The 23220-nt window shown below is 37.3% G+C and overlaps 1 protein-coding gene across 4 annotated transcripts in view; it reads left to right on the forward strand.

Annotated features, from left to right (window-relative positions):
• SLC10A7 (solute carrier family 10 member 7) overlaps positions 1-23220 on the forward strand; it is a 153324-nt gene that overhangs the window by 104395 nt on the left and 25709 nt on the right. For 3 of the 4 annotated variants that reach the window (XM_062573887.1, XM_062573888.1, XM_062573890.1), the window contains 2 exons: positions 8868-8951; positions 20641-20806. In XM_062573887.1, the coding sequence (XP_062429871.1) occupies positions 8868-8951; positions 20641-20806 (250 nt within the window). The remainder of the gene's footprint in view (positions 1-8867; positions 8952-20640; positions 20807-23220) is intronic. The other variant, XM_062573889.1, reaches the window with a different exon arrangement.

Raw genomic sequence — 23220 nt, forward strand, 5'->3', positions numbered from 1 at the left:
CAACTGTCACTCATTGCTTCCATGTTTGCTGTTCTACCAAAGATGATTACCATGACATATATGCCAAAATGGAAGCTTCTTCCTAATGCTTTATCAGCTTGCTCCTTTTCTTGATTTATTCAGTGGTGTTTTTTCCTCTGGTGCCCCCTCAAGTTTCTGAATTTTATAGCAGATGTTTTGATGATGGCATTGTAAATAATGATGTCATAAGTACTAGAAAGTGGCATTGCTGAAGGAATTCAGGAGTAGTCAAATGAAGGAAAGACTGTGCAAGTATCTCAGAGAAATTAACTGATGAATAAGAACATGAAGGAAACAAGCTATTGACAGACATACTGAAGTTATATTTTTTTCCCATTTTCACAGTTTTTAAATTAAAACATTGGGTTTCAAATTTGTGATTTTCTCAATTTTTTTGCCAAGTCTTCTCCAATACCATGCTACTTTATTTCAAGTAAATACTTTTAATAAAAAGATGCAGTCAAGTTTTTTTTTAAGAAAAAAAAAGAAAAAAGAAAAAGAAAAGGTTTCTGTACACTGTTTTGCTTTTCCTCTCAAGCCCTCTGTAAATGAGTGTTGATGCCAGTCAACTGAGGAATGAATTGTTAAATATGCAAATATTTTAATAGCTGGGAAGCTTTGGACCTTGATAAGGAAGTTGCAGCTAATGGATTTCACTACTATGTGACAAAAGGCTGATTACAGAGAGTGTTTGTGTACAGGGAGGGAGCAGCATAGTGCATTAGCTGTTAACGGATCAGCTCATTCATGTGAAAGTTTTAAAGTGCATCCTTGTTTCTACATGGTTATTTACCTTGCCATTTCCCTTCTCTTTAATAATTAGGAAGAAAAAAATATAGTGAATCTGATCCAAACCCATTACAATTGACAAGAGCTTTTCAACCACTGTTGTGAAATTTTGGTTTAAACATCTTATAGCTTTGTCAAATTAAGCTTTTTATGGCTTTGCTGTATAAAATTACATAGAAATTACACTAAGAGAATAATAGATGTCCCCTCTTCCTGAAACACATACACATCGTAAATTTGCCCAGGCAGAAGGCTCCAAAATATGTAACATTTCTGTGGAGGACCTTCTTTTCTACTTGATTTTACTCCTGAAATCATCTAGTCCTCCTTTTTTCCATGCTGTGCAATCCATCTCAAAACTGAATGTACTTCCAATGTGTACAGATTTTTCATTCCCTCCCCCCCAACAATGCTAAAAAATTGTTTCTCTGATGAGTAGAAACCTTCTAATTTCCAGCTGATCAGTATTTACCCATTCACCCTTCCTCCCCCAGTGCTATCACACAGCTGAAGAGCATGTCTTCTCTGGAGTCTGTCTCCCTTACTCATGCATAGTGTGCAGTCCTATCACTTTTCCAGGATACCATTCTGCTAGATTAAGTAAACCATGCATTTCTAATCTTTGCTCATAAAACAAACTTCATTCTCAGGTGTTTTCTGCGCCTGACCCAGGTTTAATTCTTTTTTCGACTCAGATAATCAGAATTGCGCACAGTAGCTCGGTACTCTTCATAAGAGCTTATCCAGTCTTGTACAGTGTCACCAATATCCCCTATCTTGATTGATCTGTTTCTTCTGGAGTGTCACAGCTGCCTTTTTTCTTGGATGCCTAATATTCATGGTTCTTAATTATCCTGTAGTTTACTAATCTGTTGGCTTTCAAATTGTCACTCCAAGTTCCTAGAAGAGTTTTGGGGTACTAGTCCTTAAGCCTCAGCTCTCCAAAGGAATTAACCATCCAATTCCCATTTAGGTACGTTTGGTTTGTACGTTTGATATTTGTACTTTTGACTAACTCTTGAGATTATTGTCGTATGGTAAAGTGGAATACTAGCTCCAGTATAGTTCAGATTTAAAATGCTTATGGATATTTTTTATAGATCCAGGAAATACTTTAAAATGGCAAGTATGTTTTGGTTGGCTTGGATTTTAATGTGTCCCAGAATGGGATTAAGAATCTGTGATCACTTCAACAAGAGAATCCCAAAATATACCCTCTACCCAGAAAATCTACCCTCTACCAGAAAAAAGCATTTTAAAAGATGACTGATTCTGCCAGCTTTTCTTTTCTATGAATCTGATTATGAAACTTCATTTTTGGGGGAAACAAAACTGGAGGGTATATGCAGACAGCTAACTTTTTTTTTTTTTTTTTTTAATATTTGTGCCAAGCCATTTTCCATGGCCACAGAGGCATGCAAGAGATGCAAGAGTTGGCAAAATATACCGTAAGACCAGAGCATATCTTTGCTTTTCTCTAGCAGAACTAGAGACGTGTCTGTCTTTACTTTTTAGAAATAGCAATGAAAGATCTTTTTGTTAAAACATGCTATTGCCAAACCATTGAATATCTCTGTTGTACCTTTAGCTCCTTTCTCTGACACAAGAGACAGCTTACAGTTTTTGATAGGCAGAATTAAAAGCTTTATTTTAAAATTAAAATACATTATTTCTGATACCTCTGGTTATGCATGTGCTAGGAAATAGAGGCCTATTTGTTTCTGAATGCCACACTCTTTTTCTTGCTTTTTTAAGCAGGTTTTGGAACTGCAATATTGCTGATTTGCACAGGATTCAGTTAAACGTTTGTCATGAGAAATTGGCTAATCTTTGAGAAGGTTGAAGAGCAGGTGATATTGAGCATAATGACAGTTATTGATGGTTTGACTTGATTGCCCCTTTCAGAAGTTTTGATTAGGTCCCCATTGCCAAACAAGGCAGGATTCTTAGTTTAATCTGCAGCCTAAGTCAAAAGACTTGACTGCAGCAATCAATCCAGCAGGTATGAACTAATTCTTAGTGCCTAGCTAAACCTAAAGCCTAGTCACCATAGTTTTCTCTGCCTTTGAAGGCCAGCCCTCAGTGGCTTTGTGAAGTGAGAATAAAGGACTATAAATAAGCTTTCAAGCCTGTTGGTCTCTATCAAGGCTACTTCTTCAAGGAGAAGTAACAATACAGTAGCAGAAAACTATTCTGCTACCTCCCTTTGCCAGCTAGTCTGTCATCCTTTGTGCTTTTCTTCCCTCCTTTTTTTTTTTTTCCTTGTTCTCTTACTGGAAGCTCCATCCTGAGGGATGTGCCTTCCCTTTCCTTTCCTCTCCTGCTGTCAGCACCCGTTAGAGGCAGACAGTTCCAGGACCACTGACTCTTGATCACCCTCTGGGACTAACCTCTTTTCGTGGCTTCTTTTCCTTGCTTACAGAGATACCTAAACACGCTGGCTGTGAATGCCTTTAAAGCAGTGGAGTAGGAAGAAGCATCCTAGTGACCTGTTAGCTCTCTTCAGACTGTCGTGAAATGTTATGCAGGAATGACTATTTCATCTCTCTTGACCTCCATCTACGATTTCTGTGATAAGAACAAATTAAAGACCTAAGGCCAGAGAAGCTGATATTTCCAAGGAGAAAAATGATGATTGTTTTGCCTTTTTTTTTTCTTGGTAGGTGATTAATAAAGAGTTTACCTTGCTATGTTCTTACTGAAACATCTTCAGGTATTTTTCATAGACATCTACACTGGAGACAGGGAAAGATAGCAAGAATCTTTATTAGACCTGCTTTTTTTTTTTTTTTTCTTTTTGTGAGAGAGAGCTGACTTGTTCTTTTCTACCTCTGTGTGTGTGTGTGTGTGTGTGTGTTTGGTTTTTTTGCATGCTTGATCAGATCAGAGGAACTTCTTTGCTTAAACTTGGTCTTGCAAGCTCTACGTCCTACTTGAAATCTAGGGAAGGGCAATGCCAAACTCTTAGGTGCTGTCAGCCCTGTTCATGCAGAGTAGTCAAAGATGCTTCCTGCTTCTCAGAGCCTGAACATTGTTGCTGTAATTATATTGTACTAATTGCAAAGCAGTTCTGTTTGTTAAGTACTTGAGTTACCTTTACCCAGTCATTGTGGTGTGCTGTGTATGTGTGACTGGGTTATGTCACATACCAAAATGACAAGATAAGGGTAATGGAAGGAGTCAAAGCAGAGATTTATTCAGTTGGTCAGCCATGTTTGTTGGCTTCCATATTGTACTGCATCCCATCTGTATTTTTTTTTTTAAGCATCACCTTCCACTTCTCTTCTGTGACAGGACTGTCATCCTGGCAGGACGTAAGGGGATGAGTGTGTGGGCTGGTCCTGGCAGACCTCTTCGGCAGCAGAATCCAAGCTGGATGAGAGTAAGATAAAGCAACAGGAAGCAGGGAGGCAGCGACAATGAAACACTGAAGGCTAAATTAAAAAAGACAAGTATCAGTGTAGCCTGACCTGAAGGTGAAAAAGAAAAGCTTAAATTAGAGATCTCACATAAGAGAACAGCCAGTGACCCTCCCACTCACTTCAGTCCTCTTTTCACCCCCGCCTCACTTCTCCTCTCTGCTGAGGCCTGGCTGTGCTTAACAAATGGCACGGCTGAAGTTGACTAATGATGTATTAGGGTGCAAAGGCAGAGTCTGAGGAAACACGTTAATTATAAGAAAATGCTGCAAGAGTAAGGCCCCAAAGGACAGCTGCCTCTGAAGTGGACTCAATATAGGTAACACATGTGGCGTTGGATTATAATTTGGTATGACTGGTAGGAGGTGTGTTTATTCTGAATCAGTGGCGGTTGCAGATATGGGAACATCCTTGGGGAAGAACCCCCCCGCTTTGATACCTACCCAGGCAGTCAGAAAGATGAGAATGGAGCATCTGGCTTGTGGAGGCAGTTTAGGCACAGAAGTGGAATTGTCTTATTTTTATGCAAGGAAGATACTTTTTCTACCACAACCAGTTAAACACACCCTATCAATTAAGGATAAGCCAGTGTTTCTACCATAAACTTATAAACAAATCCACTAAATAATTTGTCAAGTTTTTTCAAAACAGACAGTCTCTTGAGAAGAGAGGTCTAGAATTATAGTAGCAAGAATGCTGCAGGTCCAGTTTGAAGCACTGCATTGGTGACTGCGTGATGACTAAGCTGTTTGGAAAGATTTGCCTGGAATTCACTTTCGTTACAGCTAAATTCAGGAAGCACTTGCAGAAGATGCAGTTCTTGCTCATGTGAATTGCCCAACAGAAATAACTGGGATTATTTAAGTGAAACGTGCCTGTTTCTTTCTATTAGAAAGAGTTTTCATAGTCTTTGTTTGGATTTAGTTAGTATAGTAAGTCTGCTGCTATCCAGAATAGTGCATACCAGTCACATTTATACCAAGCTTTTCTATTAAAAAAAAAGTTCTAAAATGAACCTAAAAAAGTACTTTTTGAAAACAGTGGAATGAAAATTTTATTTTTCATTAAATACTGCATTTTTATCTTCCATAAGATATTCTAGTCTTTTTTTTTTAATGGTTATAAATAAGCAGTTTGATTCTTTGAGATTTCTACACCTGTTCTTACAACTTTTTCTTCTGTTTTTGTTTTCCTATGAAGAAAGGTTCATTTTTAGGCATGGAGGCATGTTAAAGAGGACAGCCAAATATAATCAGATATTTATCGTAATGCTATATTATTTTGTTATGATGAAAAATATGTAGAGTTTTCTTTTTTTTTCAATCGTTCCATGCCAGTAAATGGGGCACACAACTTAGCTTGATCGAACTAAAACCTGAACAAAGTTGTAGTTATTCATGCAGAGAGAAATATTTGAATTTGCAAACACGTTGAAAGGTTTGGGTAATGTTTTATTGAACTTTTTTTGTTTCCTCTATTCCTACATTCTCACTACTCTTTCATACTCATGCCCAAGTGTGATGTAGCAGAGTATTAGGACTTGCGAATACCCAGAGAGAAGCTAGTTTCACTCTTTTGTGTAGAAAATAAGGGAGGTGCTGGAGACTGGCAGAAGAATAAGATTCTCAACTGTTCAGTTAAAACAGGATCAAAAATAGCATGATCATAGGATCATCCAAAAGAGGAGTCATACTAGGAGCAGCAAAACTTCTTAGAGACCTTTCCTTAGAGAATGAGAGATTTTTTTTTCCCCTGCAAAGCAGAAGTAGCCAAAGAAGCCGCTTACTCTGCGGGGGCGAGGCGGGGGGGGGGGGGGGGGCACAACTTAATTGTTTCTTTTAATTACATTTTGGACTGCTTGTTCATTTTTGCTTTATTTAAAATGTGGTGAAGTGGAGACAGTTATCCAGAGTGTATGTGTCAGTCTTTTGGTGGGCCAGAGGACAGTGACGTGAGCCTGAATTGGTGGCAAGGTGGTGAATCTTACTCTGATGTGGAAGACTGTTACTTTGAGTGAAATACTTTTACCTCTCCCAGATAAATTTGTAATGTGGTGAGTTTTTTTAGCATTCTGTGTCTCAGTATCTGCAATTCAGTTTCTATTTTGTGTTTAAAAAGGAAAAAGCTTCATACTCGGTGCTTATGGATCCCTAACAGCTTGAAGATACTACATTTGAAGTAGTGTTTTTAAAAAAGTTGGCAAGAATATTGCTGTTTGAATGGCTGCTTTTTTTCTAGCAATATGTTATATTGTTTACATCTTTCCATTCCTGACTTAGAAACTGATTATACATAAACTGAGCGTAGAACTTTAAAGTGGTCAAAAAACTATGGCTATTTTTGTAAAAATCCACCAGATGGTCCTGGAATGTTAACTGCTCTGTGACTCAGTCAGGTTTCAAAGTTTAAAAATCTTCTTTTTCACTTGAAAAACTTATTTGGACATGGAGTAAGGCAGGCTTTTAACTCCCCATCATGCAGCCAAGAAAAAGTCCAAATGCAGTCTGAAAAACTATGAACCTTTTAAAATTTCAGAAGCTCTTTACAAGAATCAAAACAACAAGGTGACCGTGAGTGGTATGATGGATTGATGCTCTGTTTTCTGCAAGGAATCATATCTCCAGCTCCTTGTTTTTCCTGAGCAGGGAATATTTTTGCTGTCTAACTTGATGTAATCATGTGGATGATCTGAGTCTTCCTCTGGAAGCATTTACTTCTCCATCTTGCCTCTGTGGGAAATTTAAGCTCCTTAATCTTAATGCTCTCCCTTGCACCTTACTTACAAACCAAAAGCCTGAGAGAGAAAATTTTCTTCAGCTCCCCTCAACCCATCTTCTGTGCCCACATTATCAAAATTGGAGATGATGCAATTGTGTACAAAATGTGGGAGATTCTCTTGTTTATTAAATGACCAGGCTGAGTCTTACCTGATGTTGCCAGTTAAGGAAATACACAGCAAACAGCCATATCTCATTATGTGCTGCAGAAGGGTCTCTCTTGTACATTCAGAGAAGGTCGTGTGAAAGAAAGCAATGGACTATGTTAAAAAAGAGACTTGATCTTGTCCCACCTCTTAAACACTAAGGTAGCCAAGCAATATTCAAAGACCCATGCTTTCTCTGAGTGTCAGAAGCAGATTTCATTTCATGCAATTTCAAGTTCTGATGCCAGCTTCATGCACCAAGAGCTCAGCTTGTGTACAAACACTGCCCCATTGGCATGTACATCATTTTCTAAGCAGTGTACATAAAATCTGTAAGAGTGGTATAGTTTGCAGGGTTTTTTTTTTGTTTTTTGTTTTTTGTTTTTTTTATCAAATGATTTTCTTCAGATAAAGGTTGTAGTCATGCAGTTCTGAATAAGGTAGAATATTTTAGAGTGTGGAATTTCTGTTCATTCTGTACCCTGAATTTCTGAAGAGTCATCTTTCTTTCTTTTTTCTTTTTCTTTTTTTTTTTTTTTTTTTTTTAACTACAGCTATTTTTATGGCCATATGTTGATTTGCTAGGGAGAATTATGGAATGTGACTACATTGTATGATCACCTTGTCTATAATGCCCGCAGGTAGCTTTGAAAGGAAGATATGTGTCAGAAGTATAATGCAGTGTGAATGTAATTTATGAGCTTGAAGTATGAGAGAATGTTTTAGGAGATCAGTATCACTTAATTAGACGGAGCTGAAAAAATTCTGAATTCTGTCATCATTTTGTGGATCTTTAAAATGAAGTGCAAAATAAAATTGTGGATCTGTGAAATCCTCATTGGTATCAGGTACCAATTGATATCATGTTAGGTCATTTTACCCCAGTTATGAAACAGTTGTCTGTGGAATGGTTTCACCTCAGAAGCCCTAACAATGCTATTTCAGTCTTCATACTATAAATTTTTTAATGTATGTTCTAATACTGTTAAAAAGATGTTAAATGTTGTTAAATTAATCTTCTAAACAGCCTAGCATAAACTAAGTTCAATCAGAGTGTAAAAAAAACTGAGCATATTGTCCTAGACATTCTGAAGTAGGTTGCAAAAATCCCATTGACTTTATTTGGTTCACCTTTTCTTCGTGCATCTTTTAAGAAAATACTTTCACCATTTAAAATCATAAATAGGTTTGTAAGAGATCATCTATTTGAAGACAAAGCCTGTCACTGTTTAATTTTCACAATAAAAGAACTGTTAAAAGATGCCTTTTTAATGTCATTGAAATAAAACACACAATGTTTTTAGTTTTCTTTACTTTTTAAATAGTCTTAGAATAACTGTAATAGTTCTGTTTCTTTGTATAAATGGCAAGGTTAGTTGATCTAAGTGCTTAAGTAGAAAGAGATTCACTCTCTGTCTTTTTTAGACTACGGTCCTACAAATGCTTACATGATTTGCTTTGCATGTGTGTGTAGCAGGGTTTCAATTACATGAATATTGATGTGGCTGTTACCTTAGGTTATAGAATAATCAACCAGAGATTGCTTTACTTTCATTATTATGGAATACCAAATGCATTATTGGGACTTAAAGGTGTGCACACACTTCCAAGTTTTTACACATAAAATAAATGGTATATTATATGTGATACCTATGCATGAAATTTGCAGATTCTAAGAAAAAGTTGAATATTAATGGTATACTTTTATTTTGTAGCTTGGATCATCCTCCTCTGTGCCTTTTACATCTATATTCTCGCAGCTGTTTATGACTGTTGTAGTCCCTCTTATTATTGGACAGGTATGTCTTTTAAATATACATCCTTATTTAAAAAAATAAGATAAAGAGAGCTATCATAAAGACAGACTGGTAACATGGTAAACCACTACATAGGAAACAGCCTCAGGATAGTGGAGTCTAATATCAGAGAAAAGATGCTACAGTGCTCCCTGGAGCCACATTGATCTTTGTTGAGATTGAGCATCTGTCCCTCACTACCACAAACATACGCTACTGCATATCGAGAAGGGAGTTTGTGAACATAAAGTGGGAAAAATGGCAGCCCAGACTGTGAGAAATTCCAGCCCCATACAAATGAGCTTTGAGAATATTATATAGTCCTTTTGTCATATGCCCTTTGCCTGGATGATGAAGGAAGTTCGCTCTGTGTAGTATCTACTACTAATTACAGGAATAAAAAAAAAAAACTACCTTAAAAAAATCCATTAGGGCTAAGCAGCAAGAAGTTTAGAAGTGATAAAGCTAAGGTTGCTCCAGCCATTTTGCATATACTTTACAATAAGGGTTTTAATTGCACACTGCCGAACTATTTTTTCCACAGGACTCCTCCATCATTTGTTAAATGCTGGATTGGAGGGTAGTCATGGAATGAGCAGCTGTTCAATATTTCATTTTATCCTAATTGTTCATGTTGAAATACAAAGCCTTATTTTTCATGGCATATGACTGAAATCCTGCACTGAATGCAAAGATACTAATTGCAGTGTAAGATTTTCTGTGATGCTTGTGATACCTGTTTTTTTTGCAAATGTTAATATTCATTAACTATGTTTCCTCCCACTTCATGATTGGGAATTTGCTTTGCTAAGATCAAAATTTGAGAAGTATTCACTGTTCTTGGACACCAAAAGCAAAACACCTGAAGTCTGTGTTTTACGTAGTTGTAAGTGCTGGTTGTTCTCGGGCTTTTGGAACCCGACTCCCATAGACTCCGCTGTACTTCTGAAAGCTCTTTGCTTTTGCAAATTTGGTCTCAGATCATTAGTCGCTTAGAAGACAAAAGGAGCTGATACCATCTGAGAAAGCTGAATTTAACTATCTTGCATAGCATCACTTGGGAACTTCTTGGCAGAATTTTGAGTTGATTCCTTTTCTTGGGGATGGTATTCAGGTATCTGAATCATGCAGCACCCTTTCCTATGCCTCATTCACTGCACACCTTCTAACTTCAGCTGCAAACAAAAGTCCTGTGGAAAAGAATATATCCTATGCGATTGTGATTTATTCCTTGGACAGTGGCCTTTCTAACTTTTGAGGTTTAATTTTGCTGTCATTTTTGTAGGGATTTTTAAACGTTAAGTCTTATGTTTTTAAAAGAACAGAGAGTAAAGAAAAATCATAAAATACCCTCACCTGGAGTCACGCTGATCTGTCGCTCTCTCTCACAAACACACTTATACACAAGCCACTCAGCAGTGGCACAGCAGAATTCAGGCGTATTTCTGGGTTTTTTTGACCAAATGAGCAGCTAGGAACAGTAGTTGAATGTTGTCCTCTCTGTGAAACCACATTTGAGGGGTTATCACTGGGATTTGCAGCTCTTTCCTGAAAACTGCCAGTGCTGACTCTAGAGTCTACAGTTTAATTCTGGGTTTAGCTTGTACTTACTGAATTTTGTCAGCCGAAAGCAGGTTTTGGAATGGAAAACGTGGTTAAAATGTTGACAAATGAAAGTGGAGCCTATAATGGAATGCATAGGCCAAAATTAAGAATTTCTGTCGTTGTGCTATGTAGAACAGTAAAATCAGTCTTGTATCAAACTATAATGGTAAATTTCAAAATTGGCATGTACTGTAACCTACTGAAGTCCTAGTGAATTTTTTTTCTTATATGATCAAAAAAAAAATATTAAGGTCTAATAGGAAGATGAGTGTGATAAGCAAAAGAGTAGCCACCAGCATCAGTACCTACATGACCTGGTTATAACTATCACATGAAAAAGTGACATGCCTTTTTCAGCATGCCCCTGTGCCTCTGAAGTTTATTGGATTGCTCACATGTTTTGAGTTAAATGCTTAAGAACCTCCTTATTAGGACCATTAGGATTTGCTGGTGAACATTCCTGTGTATTTCATTCTTAACTTATCAAATTAAGTCTCTGTGAAACAGAAGAAGCAAAATTACTTGAATCCCAGAAGTTGTTGCCTTAGTTGGGAATTTCTAGGAATCAAATAGGACAATAACAGATCTAGGCAGAATGAAGTAACCTAGACAGAGTATCAGCAAGCTGTACTGCAATCTGATGAGAATCTGAAGATGATGGTAGATTGCTAGACAAAGCCATTGCAAAATTTCAAGAGTTGTTTGATCTATAGGTATAATGGCATCTTACTTTGGAAAGACATGTTACAAGAAATTGCTACCTGAGATGACTGGTAGGGGGGTTATTTTTGGCAGCACCACATAATAAGGTTAAGTAATATGAATTGTGCAATAAGCATATGAAATAAGTTCTCTGAGTGATCCTAAGTTCAAAATCAGAACTGTGATGAGACTTAACAGAGAACAGATGTGATTTAAGGGCTCTGATAAAGACTGAAAGAAAAAAAATGGAATATTAAAGCTTATGTAACTCAATCATTTATTTAAGAGTTTGATTTTTTTTTAATATATATAAATACAATTCAATGACAAACAGAAGGCTGATTCTTTAAAAGTGTTTGAAACAGTATATGGAAATGAAACACGAACAGAAATAATCCACATTCCTTTAAGCATAAAGACTTTGTTTCTAAACATACTACATTTGAAATTCAGAAGATATGGAGGAAAGGAAATGTGAAGGGTAGCTACAAATCAAAATGCTAAGGGTAGTCAACACTGATTGTCTTGATTAGATAGAACTGTATGAAAATAAGCCAACCTCTTTCTAATCTAGGTAAGAATCAAAGCCATTTTTGACAGTGGGTATCCAAGACTAACCTGCAGTAATCAGGAGAAAACAATATGCAGGAAAAGTACTGACACCAAGTGGTATAGTCATATGTCTGATTTGGCTGCATCCCGTACTAGCATGGATCTGTTTTAAATTGAATGCAAAGTTTTGCATCTCATTTGTAGACTGCTACTCACTCACTATTGAGCTGTTGCACAACATGCTGTGTAACAATGTAATAATACTTGGTAAATCACAAGTTGCTCACTCTGGGATTCCAGATGCATTAAGAGATAATGGCCCGCAATTCGTGAGTGACAGTTTCAGCAATTACCTCTAATTTATCATTTCACACCCACAGTGTCAATTCCTTACCATGCACAGTCGTACTGTTCAGCAGAAAAGTCAGTGCAAGAATGCCTGCTAGGGTTAGCTCGTAGCAAAGAACTTGATCTGAAAAAAAGCAAGCCTGGGACCTGCCTGCTTGGCGAATTGTTTCTCTTCAGCCATCCTAACTCAACTGTGATCAATAGAGGCTTTAAGCTTGATCCACATCAATGTAAAATAGAGGAGACTGCTTAAAGGAAGCATTCTCTGAGGGGGATATTTTCCTTAAAAAAAAAAAAAAAAAAAAAAATAAAAAATCTCGCCTCTGGGAAAGTCTGTATTACCTAAATGCTTGTTTTCTGGGCAGGCTGCAAAGCTGGCTGTTTGCACAGCCCCTGGGATATGAGCGAAGCAGATGAGAACGTGCTTTTAGATTTGTTTTGGTTTTTTATTTGTTTGTTTATTTTATAACAAAATGTATCAAGGATTTTGGTTAGTTGGCTGACTTGTCAGATTTTTAAGTGATGGGTGGGAGAAAGAAGTGGCGATAGCATAATTCCTGCTTATTTTTCTACCATTTCTCAAATAATTTTCCGTGTGTTGTCAGGCTGCCATTGACTGGAGTTGCTTTTTCTAGCTTTTCTAGCCACTGACAATGAAATGCATAAGGGGCTGCAGGTACAGCCTCTACTCGAATCCTGACTGTCATTTGTCAGTTAAAGAATTGCTAAAGGTGCTGGCTTGAGAATAAGAAATTATGTGATCAGAAAACCACCGACTCTTACAGATAGCAGTTACTGATAGATGGTCTTGGACGAGGAGAGTTATTCTGTTCTTTGTCAGAGATATTTAGGTTGTCTGCAGTGTCCTGTATTTTCTGTCTATAGATGTATTTTGCTAATTGATGACCTGATGTTGGTCAAGTCAATACTGGTAGTATAATACTGCATTTGTATTTGTAGAGTAAAAAAACTTTTCTGACAAGAGGTTTTGAAGAGAGAGATGAGCTATAATGTTGTTCAAAGGTTTCATGTTCTGTAAGCCTTGAAGATCTGTAGTATTCAAGAATTTATTTGTGCACCACTCTGGTATATGTATAAAGGGAATTTGAGAATACTTGTTATACAAATAAATGTGGTAGTAGATATCTCATGGAAAATATGAATTATTTTTGAATTTTCTATGGAAGCTTGAAGTCCTGAATTAGTTTTTTTTCTGTGTAGCACAGAGTTCTGTAAAATCTGATGGAAGGGAAGAAAAATGCTGCTCCTCAGCTATCACAGTTATGCTAAAATAACTTTTTACTTTGTTTGTAAGTGTTGATAATACATTTTGCTGACTAAAATTTAGTTTCAAGAAATGTCTAAGCATTTTCTTCATGACCAGTTCTGAGAGTTTGGTTCAAGACTTGTTTCTTGTTTTATTTTTTTTCTTCTGAAGGTGACAAATAATAGAAGCAGTGAAAAACACTGCAGTATTTCCTTTCTCCTTTTTGCAGACTTTCTCCTTTCTCTACACCTAAGCGCTTCTGACAGACTTTTATTTTATGTTTTATATTAAAGAGCAATTTATGATTAAATGTTAATGAAATAGAATTTTCACTGTGCTTTCATTATATTCTACTAGTTTGAACATTTTTCAAAGCAGCACACCAAAACCCACTGTTTTCTATGAATAAGTAATAAAAAGCTTGTCTGTACATTATCATTCATGCATTCTCTAGTTGCCCCACTGGTAATTTGTCTGCCAACATAAAGTGGGCACTTCATATTAAACAGACCTTAACTAAAGCTAAAATTAATGTTATGATTCTAGTAGTTCTTCTTCTTCCTAAAGCCAGTTGTACAGAAATGTTCACAGAATCAAAAAATCTTGGTGTCAGAATTTTAAGCATTTTCTTTGTTGTTGCCCAAAATGTTCCGGAGGAGCCCTACCAGCGTTTCAGAACCATTTTTATAAACACAATTTTAAAAAGGTGCTGCGTTGCAGTACAGATTGTCAGTGAAATTGGAGCTAAACAGCTTGGCAAGGAATTTAATTTTAAGGAATAAGAAAGGAATCGAGAGAGAGGTATATTGCAGTTATCAGTGAGCAGAAGGTACAATTCACTTCTGCATAATGTTGGTTTATAGTGGTTGAGGTGGGGGGGGAATAGTCAAATTTATAAAAAGGGAACGATCTCAAATGCTTTCAGTCTTGTAGCTTAAATCTACATGGAAGTAGCCCTACTTTTCCTTAAATCTCTAGGGGTGCTGCAGGGAGGAAGAGTGGTGCTTGAGGAGATCAGCACTTGTGGAAGGTTGTTGCAGAAAACTGAGATGACAGATTAGCAACATTCAGACCACAGTTCACTCCCTTCAGACACTTGTCTCAAGCACGGAGCAGAACCTGGTCTCCATGGAATACAAACAAAATATGAAGAAAATATATGCACTACCCTTACAAACTCCCTTTACATTTTTGCCATGTTACACCTATTTTTAATGTTATTAAGCAACATTTATGAATTGCCCCCAAATGTGAAAGTTAATTTCCAAAATGGCCTTGTGTAAGTTTTCTAAAGCTTAATTTCAAGGCTTACGTGTGCCGGGAGCGATCTCTGGGGAGTAAATGGGCTGACATAATAGAGTAAGATAGCTTTTAGGGGAATTCAATAATCTGAAGAAAGAAAACAAGGCTCTTGTAAATATTTTCCTCTGAAATTGCAAAATAAAAATATTTTTATTTTTTCTATCTCATATTCAGAAAAGAAATATTAAATGAGATTGTACACTTAAAGAAAAGGGGGGGGCAGATTTAACATTTGTTGGCATCTTAGGAGTTATGGAAAGGTGAGGGAATCGGTATAAAGTCTTGGCTTATAACAGTGTACAGGAATGAGCAGAAGAGCATGTCTTCACTTAGGTACTGCCCCTGTAACATGATCAGCACAGGGTCCAGCTGAAGTAGTGTGAGTAGTGTGAGCCGGGAAGAGGCTGAATTCAGTATTGCAGTACTGAATGCAATTCAGTAGTGTGACTGAATTGCAGCTGTAGATCATGGATCTATGAAGGGGTATTATGTTATATAAATATCTGAAGGAGGTTGTATCTTGTTTATGTGATTCCTACAACCCACATTAATCTCGCTTCCATCTCAGAGTCTGGTTCTTGCTGTTATTTTTTCATAGTTCTTATTCTTAGTAAACTTTCTTCTCTATTTTGGACCAGTATTTTTCCGCCTTTCATGTCTTTCAAGCTTCACTGAAGCAGCTTCCAATATTCCACATTGTCTGTCTTCTTTGTATGCTATCACTGTGTAAAAAGGGTTATTCAGAGGTTATCAAACAGTTGCTAATATCTTTCTGGCTTGACTCAATGCTTTGCAAAAGAAAACTTCACATTGTGCAGTTCATTGCAAAGTTATGATGTTATAAGTAGCAATAATAGTAATAGTAGTTAGGAATGAGTTAAGAATTCTACTTTGAAGAGAAAGTAAATAAACTAACTGCTGCATTTAGGGCTAGCAGTGATCCAGCTCTATTTGTTTATGTGTTTCAACACAAGGAAAAGGTGACTAAGTTATGTTAGTTATGTTAAAGTTTAGGTGTTTCGTCCAGGTGTTTTGAAGAGCATACCAATACATAATAGTAGAAGAAAAAGCACAATTAAAACATTTTAAATTCTCTTGAAGATTAAATCAGTCCCCAAGAATTGAGTAGAGGGATAGTGTAGTGGTTATCACATCTGCTTTACATGCTTAAGGTTTGGGGTTCAAGCCCCAGTGGAACCAGCACCAGGAAATCTTTGAGAGGTTGGACTAGATGATCTCCAGAGGTCCCTTCCAACCTTACTGATTCTGTGAGTTGATAGAACTAAGAAAAACTTTCGTGTGATAATACAAAATACCAGGAGATTCTTTTGTGTGTATATGGAAACAGAGAAAGTGACTTGATAACCGTTTCTTCTAGTCTTTCAACTCATGGGTTTTAAACATTTTGAAAGATACACTGTATTACAAATGTCAGAAATAACTCCACTCCATGAAATTTGGGGAGAAGAAAAATCACCTTTCTAATAACTTCAGTTCATAACAAACACTAATGAACTACATTAAGTTTATTTCATTTGTTACCTTGTATATCCACCACTTGAGCAGGCAGGTGGAAATAATCTAGCTGCATTTTGCTGACCAGTTTCTCTAGGAATATAGTGTAACTGTTATGAAGGTATAAGAGAATTGTTGTTTATAATATATGTTCTGCTGTCTTCATGTATGATTGTACAATGGATGGGCATTATTTACCTGCCTCTCTGGAACAGCAGCTCCTGTTTCTTTATACAAGAGGATATTAAATGAATCAAGCACATGAACACTTAGCCAATTTGCTTGGAGAGACTGTTTTTAAACAAGGTTAGGGCCAGGTACTGCGCAGTTGGAGGAAGAACCTTTAGATGTAACCATTCCAGCAGAACCAAGTTGAAATGGCCACACTACATATTCATGTGTTCACACTGCAGTTTCATGTAACAATTCATTTGTCAATTGTCAAACAATTCATTTTATTAAAAAAAAAAAATCCTGTGCAAGATGCAAGCCTGAAGTCATATCTAGGGCCCAGAACTGTGTTTTGAAGCAAACTTGACCTGGTGCCTTTCCAGAAACCTTGTGGAGACTCCAGTCACCAGCACACAGTTGCCTGGGTGAACACCCTGTGGCTCTGTTGTCATCTAACTTTCCTGTGAATTTATCAGCATCTCATATTATGCAGTTTTTAATACTCCCCCATAAAAAGATTTACTTTCTCCCTCCCTTCTGCCCACTAAACCACAGTTTGAAGCAGAGATTCACCATGCGCTGTTCTGTCACGTGCAGGCAGCAGGAATTCGCTGCTCTCTGAGGCTGTCATTCAAACCTGCATGGAAAACTTTGCAGTTCTTTGTGCTCGGTGTGGGCAGTCCCCAACGCCAGAGGCCGCAACCCTCTTTGCAGAAGTAGCTCTGCGAGAGTCCCAGCAGGCAAACAAGTTGCAAGGCCCTCGTACGTTCAGAGAGTGCAAGGAGATTGTAAATGCCGTTTCTGTGACGTGATAGCATCCTGCAGCATTTTCCCATGGAAAGCATGGTTTTAAATGGTTTGGTGTTTCACACTTTTCCAACATCTCTTTCCTGTTCCCCTCCTCTGACAGAAAGCTGGTTTTAATTGATTTTTGTGTGTGTGTGTGTGTGTGTGTGTGTGTGCAAGGAATTCTCTTTCACTAGGAATTACTGCATCTATAGAGTACTGCCCTTTTACTATTTTTCATTAGTGTGCTGGTCTAGGGCATTTATTTGGAATGTCAGTCCTTCATATTTCTACTCCAGGCTGTAAGTTCATCTGTCCACAGGAGGATCAGTTCAGTCCTTTCTTCAACCTCTCCTCTCTCCTGTGCTTGTCCGTCCAGCTCAGGGCTGTACAAGTGGCACGCTGGTGTGGTGTCCAAGTTTCATGTCCTTAGTGTAGGCCATAAATCATTGCAGAAATCATTTTGTTGGCTGCTTCTATCTTTGCAGATAAATGAAACTCTATTTTAGTTCAGGCTCCAATTGACCTATGAGATTCTTTATTTAATTATTTCAGTCCATATTGCTCGTGGCTTTTCAACCTCTTTTAGATTTCCTGTCAGAGTGCTGTTACTGTAGAGCAAAAAGGGTTGCTGGCCGGCTGGCTCTGGTCTGTTTGCATGTTGTCTTTATTGCATTGTGGGTATTACCATGATTTCATAACAAATCTTCACAAGTTTTTTAAAGTCCTAGTTAACACTGAAATGGTTATAAAATTGGGTTAAGAATTGAGAGGCTTTCAAAGCATCCTTGTACCAAAACAACTCTGCAGGGTGTGAATAAGTAACAAATGGATTGGTTTTTAGTCTAAATGAATCAGCTGACATGAGCTTGCCTGTGAAAAATCTAGTTTAACTTTCACAGATTCCTATAGGGGCTCAGGTTATATTTCTTTCCTCTTAAATTACATAAGGATTTAATTACTTCAAATCAATGATTATAGGCTGAATCAACATGCTCTAAAATTACAGATCACCTTGAACATTAAGAGAAGCCAAAAATGTATCAGCTTCTGTATTAGAGAGGGTGTGTTTGTGTATGTTTTTATAATCTATGTTTCTTAGCATGATGCTAGGTTGATGAGATGATTTCCTAAAGCCACAGTTTAGTTCTTCAGGGTCTGACTATGCCTTTTTTTTTTTCTTTTTCTTTTTTTTTTTTTTTTTTAATATAAAATGCATTAAGCCCCACTGGCATTTGCTGATTCACATTAACTTCCAGACTAGTCCAGGTCAGGAAGTCAGAGGTGGATATTTAAAGAAAACATCAGTTGATAGACGGTAGGGAGGAACTATTGTTTGCAATTTCATTTTTAAAATGTTTTCCCTTTTTTCTTGTCTATCTGTCCATGTTAGATATGCATATAGAGTTAATAGTGTCAAATATGTTATAATTATACCTTGGTACAGACACAAGGTTGTAGTTTTCATAATAAATACTTGTGTATAAATTGTACTGTGGTGTAATTGTTAACCATAACTTTTCCTTTTCAATATTTCTGATAATTTCAGTATTGGCCCGATTCACATTTTTCTGATTGAAGGCCCGTAAATGCGTGGTCTTAATGTAGCTTTTCTTTTTCCCTAGTGTGACTTTAATCTAGGGTATAATGGGTTGTTTTGTTTGTTTGTTTGGGTTTTTTTTAACCTTCCTTAGAAAGTGCTCACTTTAGAGGCCAAAGACTTTGCTTTTTGCTTCTGAGAATTGCAGGGAGTCCAAGGCTGCTTGGATTAGGCTAATACAGTCTTCCCACTTGGTTGCTTTCCCCCTCTGCATGCTTCCGTCTGCACGCACATTGCCTGTGTCTTGTGGTCTGTTCCTACCAGTGTTACGAGGAGGTTACTGCAGGAGCTCCTCTGAACGCTCCTGCAGAAGTTTGGCTGTATTACCAATTTTTTTTCTCCTCTTTTCAACATCTGGCAAGTGTGAAATTTGAAAGTTGAGTGAGTGTTTTCACTGGAGTGTTGAGCATTTCCTTATACGGTTTCCTGTAAATCTGTTATTTTTCTCCAGCAGGAAGCTTAGAAGTACTGTGAGGTAAGCGCTGATCTTCAGCCTACTTAGATTTTTGTGAACCCTATGTGCAAAATTTTTAGTATGTGCCCTGCCATGTGGTCGATAAAGTCTGTTTTCTGCAGTTACTCAGATAGCTACTTACAAGACTTCCCTATTGAGAGATTTACAAACAAGCTGGGAAGGCAGTGAGGAAAACTGACAGCCGTGAGGTCAATCCACCAGCTTTGGCAGTTACAGTGTGAAAAGGTCCTGTGGCGCACTGGTGATGATGCTTTGATATTAATCTTGAATACCTCTAAAATGTTCTGTATCATTAAACTGGTAATGGTGGTGTTTATTGCTGGTACTGCTATGGGAAGTTAATGAGATGCCTCTAGAAACCTCTGTTAGAAGTGTCTCAGGATCTTGTGCTATTATTTCTGAAAGAGTTTGGTAACAGGGAATGTTGGGATGTTTCAGCAAAAATTAGGCGAGATAATGTGATTGCTGAAAAATTAACACAAGTCAGCTGTATGATAAAAGCTGTAAAGTTTTTTCAAACCATATAAAGAGAAAAAAAAATAAAAGCAGGTCCCCATGCAGGGTTTGTCTCTGCTGATGCTTAGTCCTGTACTATTTGGCATAATTTAGAAGTTGAAGTTGCTTTAACATTTATGGTTTTCTTAAAAAAAAAAAAAAAAAAAAAAATCAGATTCAATTTCCTGAAAGTGCGGAAGTTACACTAAGTACAGGAGGTTTACTTGTTTTCTTGTGTTAATTCTAGTATTCTAAAAGCGTGCAAATGGCATTTGTCTTTGGATTTACAAAAACTCTAGATATTCAGAGTTTGAATTATTTAAACTCCCACAACACATGCACTTTTGCTTTTCAAGCTTGAGTTATAATTTAATTAAAAACTTCTGGTGCATTGCTAGCTATTTAAATATTAAAATGTTCCATGGATCACTTTCGATTATCTACCGTCATGAAATTCCTGAAGATGTCAGATTTTTAAGATTCCCAAAGTTGCACTTGGAATTGTCTGTTGATGCAAAGGGGACTGTGATAATTACATACATCCATTAGTATCAGCAGAGGAGATAAACTTTGGGGAGGCTTAATGGGCATGTCTCAGTGACAGCTAGCAAAGAACATTTGGCATGATTAAGGATGGATTTGAATGTACTTGAAAATATACTCTCATTATGGACGCCCAGTGGAAGTTGCACTACAAATGTTAAATTCCCCAGAAGAAGAGTTGTGTGGCAGGGAAGCTTTGAAATCCACTGTGGCCGTCATCCGAATTACTCTCTTCTCTTTGTGTCTTTCCACTGTCAGATTCATTTTGTGATGCCCAACTTGGCTTCTTGCATCTTTGAAAAGAGGCAACCTGTTGATTTCTGTGTTTCAGATTGTCCGAAGATACATCAAGGATTGGCTGGAAAGGAAGAAGCCTCCATTTGGTGCTATCAGCAGCTGCATGCTCTTGATGATCATCTACACAACATTCTGTGATACTTTTGCCAATCCAAATATTGATCTTGATAAATTTAGCTTGATTATCATAGTGTTTATAAGTAAGTTCAGCCTTAAAACATCTATTTTATCAGTCAGATGTGTGTGTGTAAAGAACAAAGTGTATAGCAGAGGGCTATCCACCTTTTCCTGAAAAGGAAAGTGACTTGAGTCTAGAGCTTGCACTTTTATTGAGTCTAGTAAGCCAAATAGATTTTTTTCAACTTCTGAGGGGTTGTATGCTTTTAGGAAGTTGAGTAAGCATTTATAGAGTGATGAACCCCACTATTAGGTGTGCCTGAGATTGCTCAACAGTACTCCTTTCTAAAGGGGCACAGTATTGTTTTTCAAGAGTTTCTGACCATGCTGTTGTGACGTCCTTGTTATTAAACAACCATATGTGAACAGACGTTGCATTCCAAACAGAGAGGAAAGATTTGGCTTTGAGCTGCTACTCAAAAACATTGTTATAACTTTCTTCGTTACTCAATTACAAATCTAGAAACTAGTAAGGAGTTTGAAGGTTTTGATACATTTCTTCTGGATGAAGGCATTTGTTGGAGAGTTTGTTTTAGAAGCAGTCTATTCATTCGCCTTTAAATAACACACACATGAGAATAGATTGCTGATATCTTTGCCATCAGTTAAAAATACACTTGTAGATCATTACCTCTCAGGGAAAAGCAGTGGTATATTCAGGCACTGTCTCCTCTCCCAGTAGGTAATTCCTGTCTTGCTTCAGACTGTGCAGAGACGAAAGTTTCAATCTCCTTTGGGGAGAGGTAACTGCATTATACAAGAGTATCAATCACATCCTTTAAGCTCCAGAATTGTTAGATTTCAGGAAATCATTACGTCAGCTTCTGAAACTGTGTGCATGTGCACATGTTTGTGTCTAATAAAAATATATATTGCACATAAATCCAACCCCCACTGCAGTCAGTAAGAAATTAGCCCCTGCACTTAGTGGGTCACTTACTCTTCTGGATTATGAAATGCTGAACGTGTGAAAAAATTACATGGAGTTATAAGTGGTACTGCAAAGCTTATGGTGAAGCTGAGAACTGTCATTTTATTCTGAAAACAAAGAAGAGAGAGACCATCTAATGGTCACTTTTTCAAAATGGGGAAAATACTTGTTTTCATAGGCACATGAAGAGGGACCATATACCGTGATGTAGTTAAACCAGCGCCAAATTGTTGGGGAGAAAGGATACGGAAATCTCAGACTCTGGCTTAAAATGCAGAGAATCAAGAATGAAGTAATTTTATGTCACTGCGGTGACCACTGCTTGGAGAAAACAGGCGAAGTTGTCTTTTAGACAAAAAAAAAAAAAAAAAAAAAAAAAAAAAAAAAAAAAAAAAAAACATGTTCTTGCTCAGACAGTTGTTGTAGAATGGTTGCTCCCATAGCTTTTCCTTTCCTTTCTTTTATTGCTCTGTAAGGCAGCTCTGCATGTGTGCCATATGTAATTATATATACACCACTTGCAGTGCAGTACATTGAAAATAATTTTATATACATTTTCATTTCAAATGTGTGTAACTGAAGTTTCTTTGCAAGAATATTAACATAAGCCTTGGAACTGATAGGAACATATTAAATGTTTATTTTTTTCTCTAAAATATTTATAAAACTAAAAAAATAAGAAAGTTATGAAGATGAATGTATATATTATAGCCTGGAAAAGATTTACTTCTGTTGGATATGTTGGCTGGCTGTGTGTGTTATGTTACACCAGGAGGTGAAATTAGCACAAGGAGTTTGAGATGAAACTGCATTTATTAATCTACTGATTAATGTTTTCATGTAATTTTTATGTTAATATTCTAGACACAGCAAAATATACACAATGGATAATTGGTATCAACATATGCTTATTGCTCTACAGAATTATACCTATTAAGAAAGGGATTTTTTCCTGGGCATATTAAATTAATGTACTTACTTCCAAAAAATTATAATTCAGTAACAATGGATTGCTTCCTTAGTTCATGAAGCAAATATTAAGTGCATGCTGAGGTGACATTTATGCATCTTAGGAAATGTATGTAAGAGAACAGAAAATGTCACTGGCAGTAGTTAATAACTGTGCTGTGTTGCCCAGTTAAAAGTTGTGGTCAAAATCCGATGTATTGTCTTGGATTGCTTTACCCTAAGGGGCACATGAGCCTTAGTGCATTCACAGATTTGGCAAGGAAAAGGGGAAGGACCCACTCCAGATTCTGGCAGAAGTATGAGTGCTCCCTCCAGCTGTGTGCACGTCCACAAAAGGTCTGCACAGGTCACAGTGTCTGCCTGGACTCCGTGGGGAGACCTGCACCCAGCAGGGAGGAGAGGGGGCTCTGTGACCCCCAGCAGCTAGTCGTGGCACAGCTGGGAAGCTGCCTCTTTCCCTAATCTCATTGCCCATTCCTCCACCGACACCATGGGGGCTCTGCGTGTCCCAGAAGCCCTGCAGGTATCACATGAGCT

This window comes from Rhea pennata, chromosome 4 (assembly GCF_028389875.1).
Source record: "Rhea pennata isolate bPtePen1 chromosome 4, bPtePen1.pri, whole genome shotgun sequence".
In the NCBI taxonomy this organism is placed as follows: domain Eukaryota; kingdom Metazoa; phylum Chordata; class Aves; order Rheiformes; family Rheidae; genus Rhea; species Rhea pennata.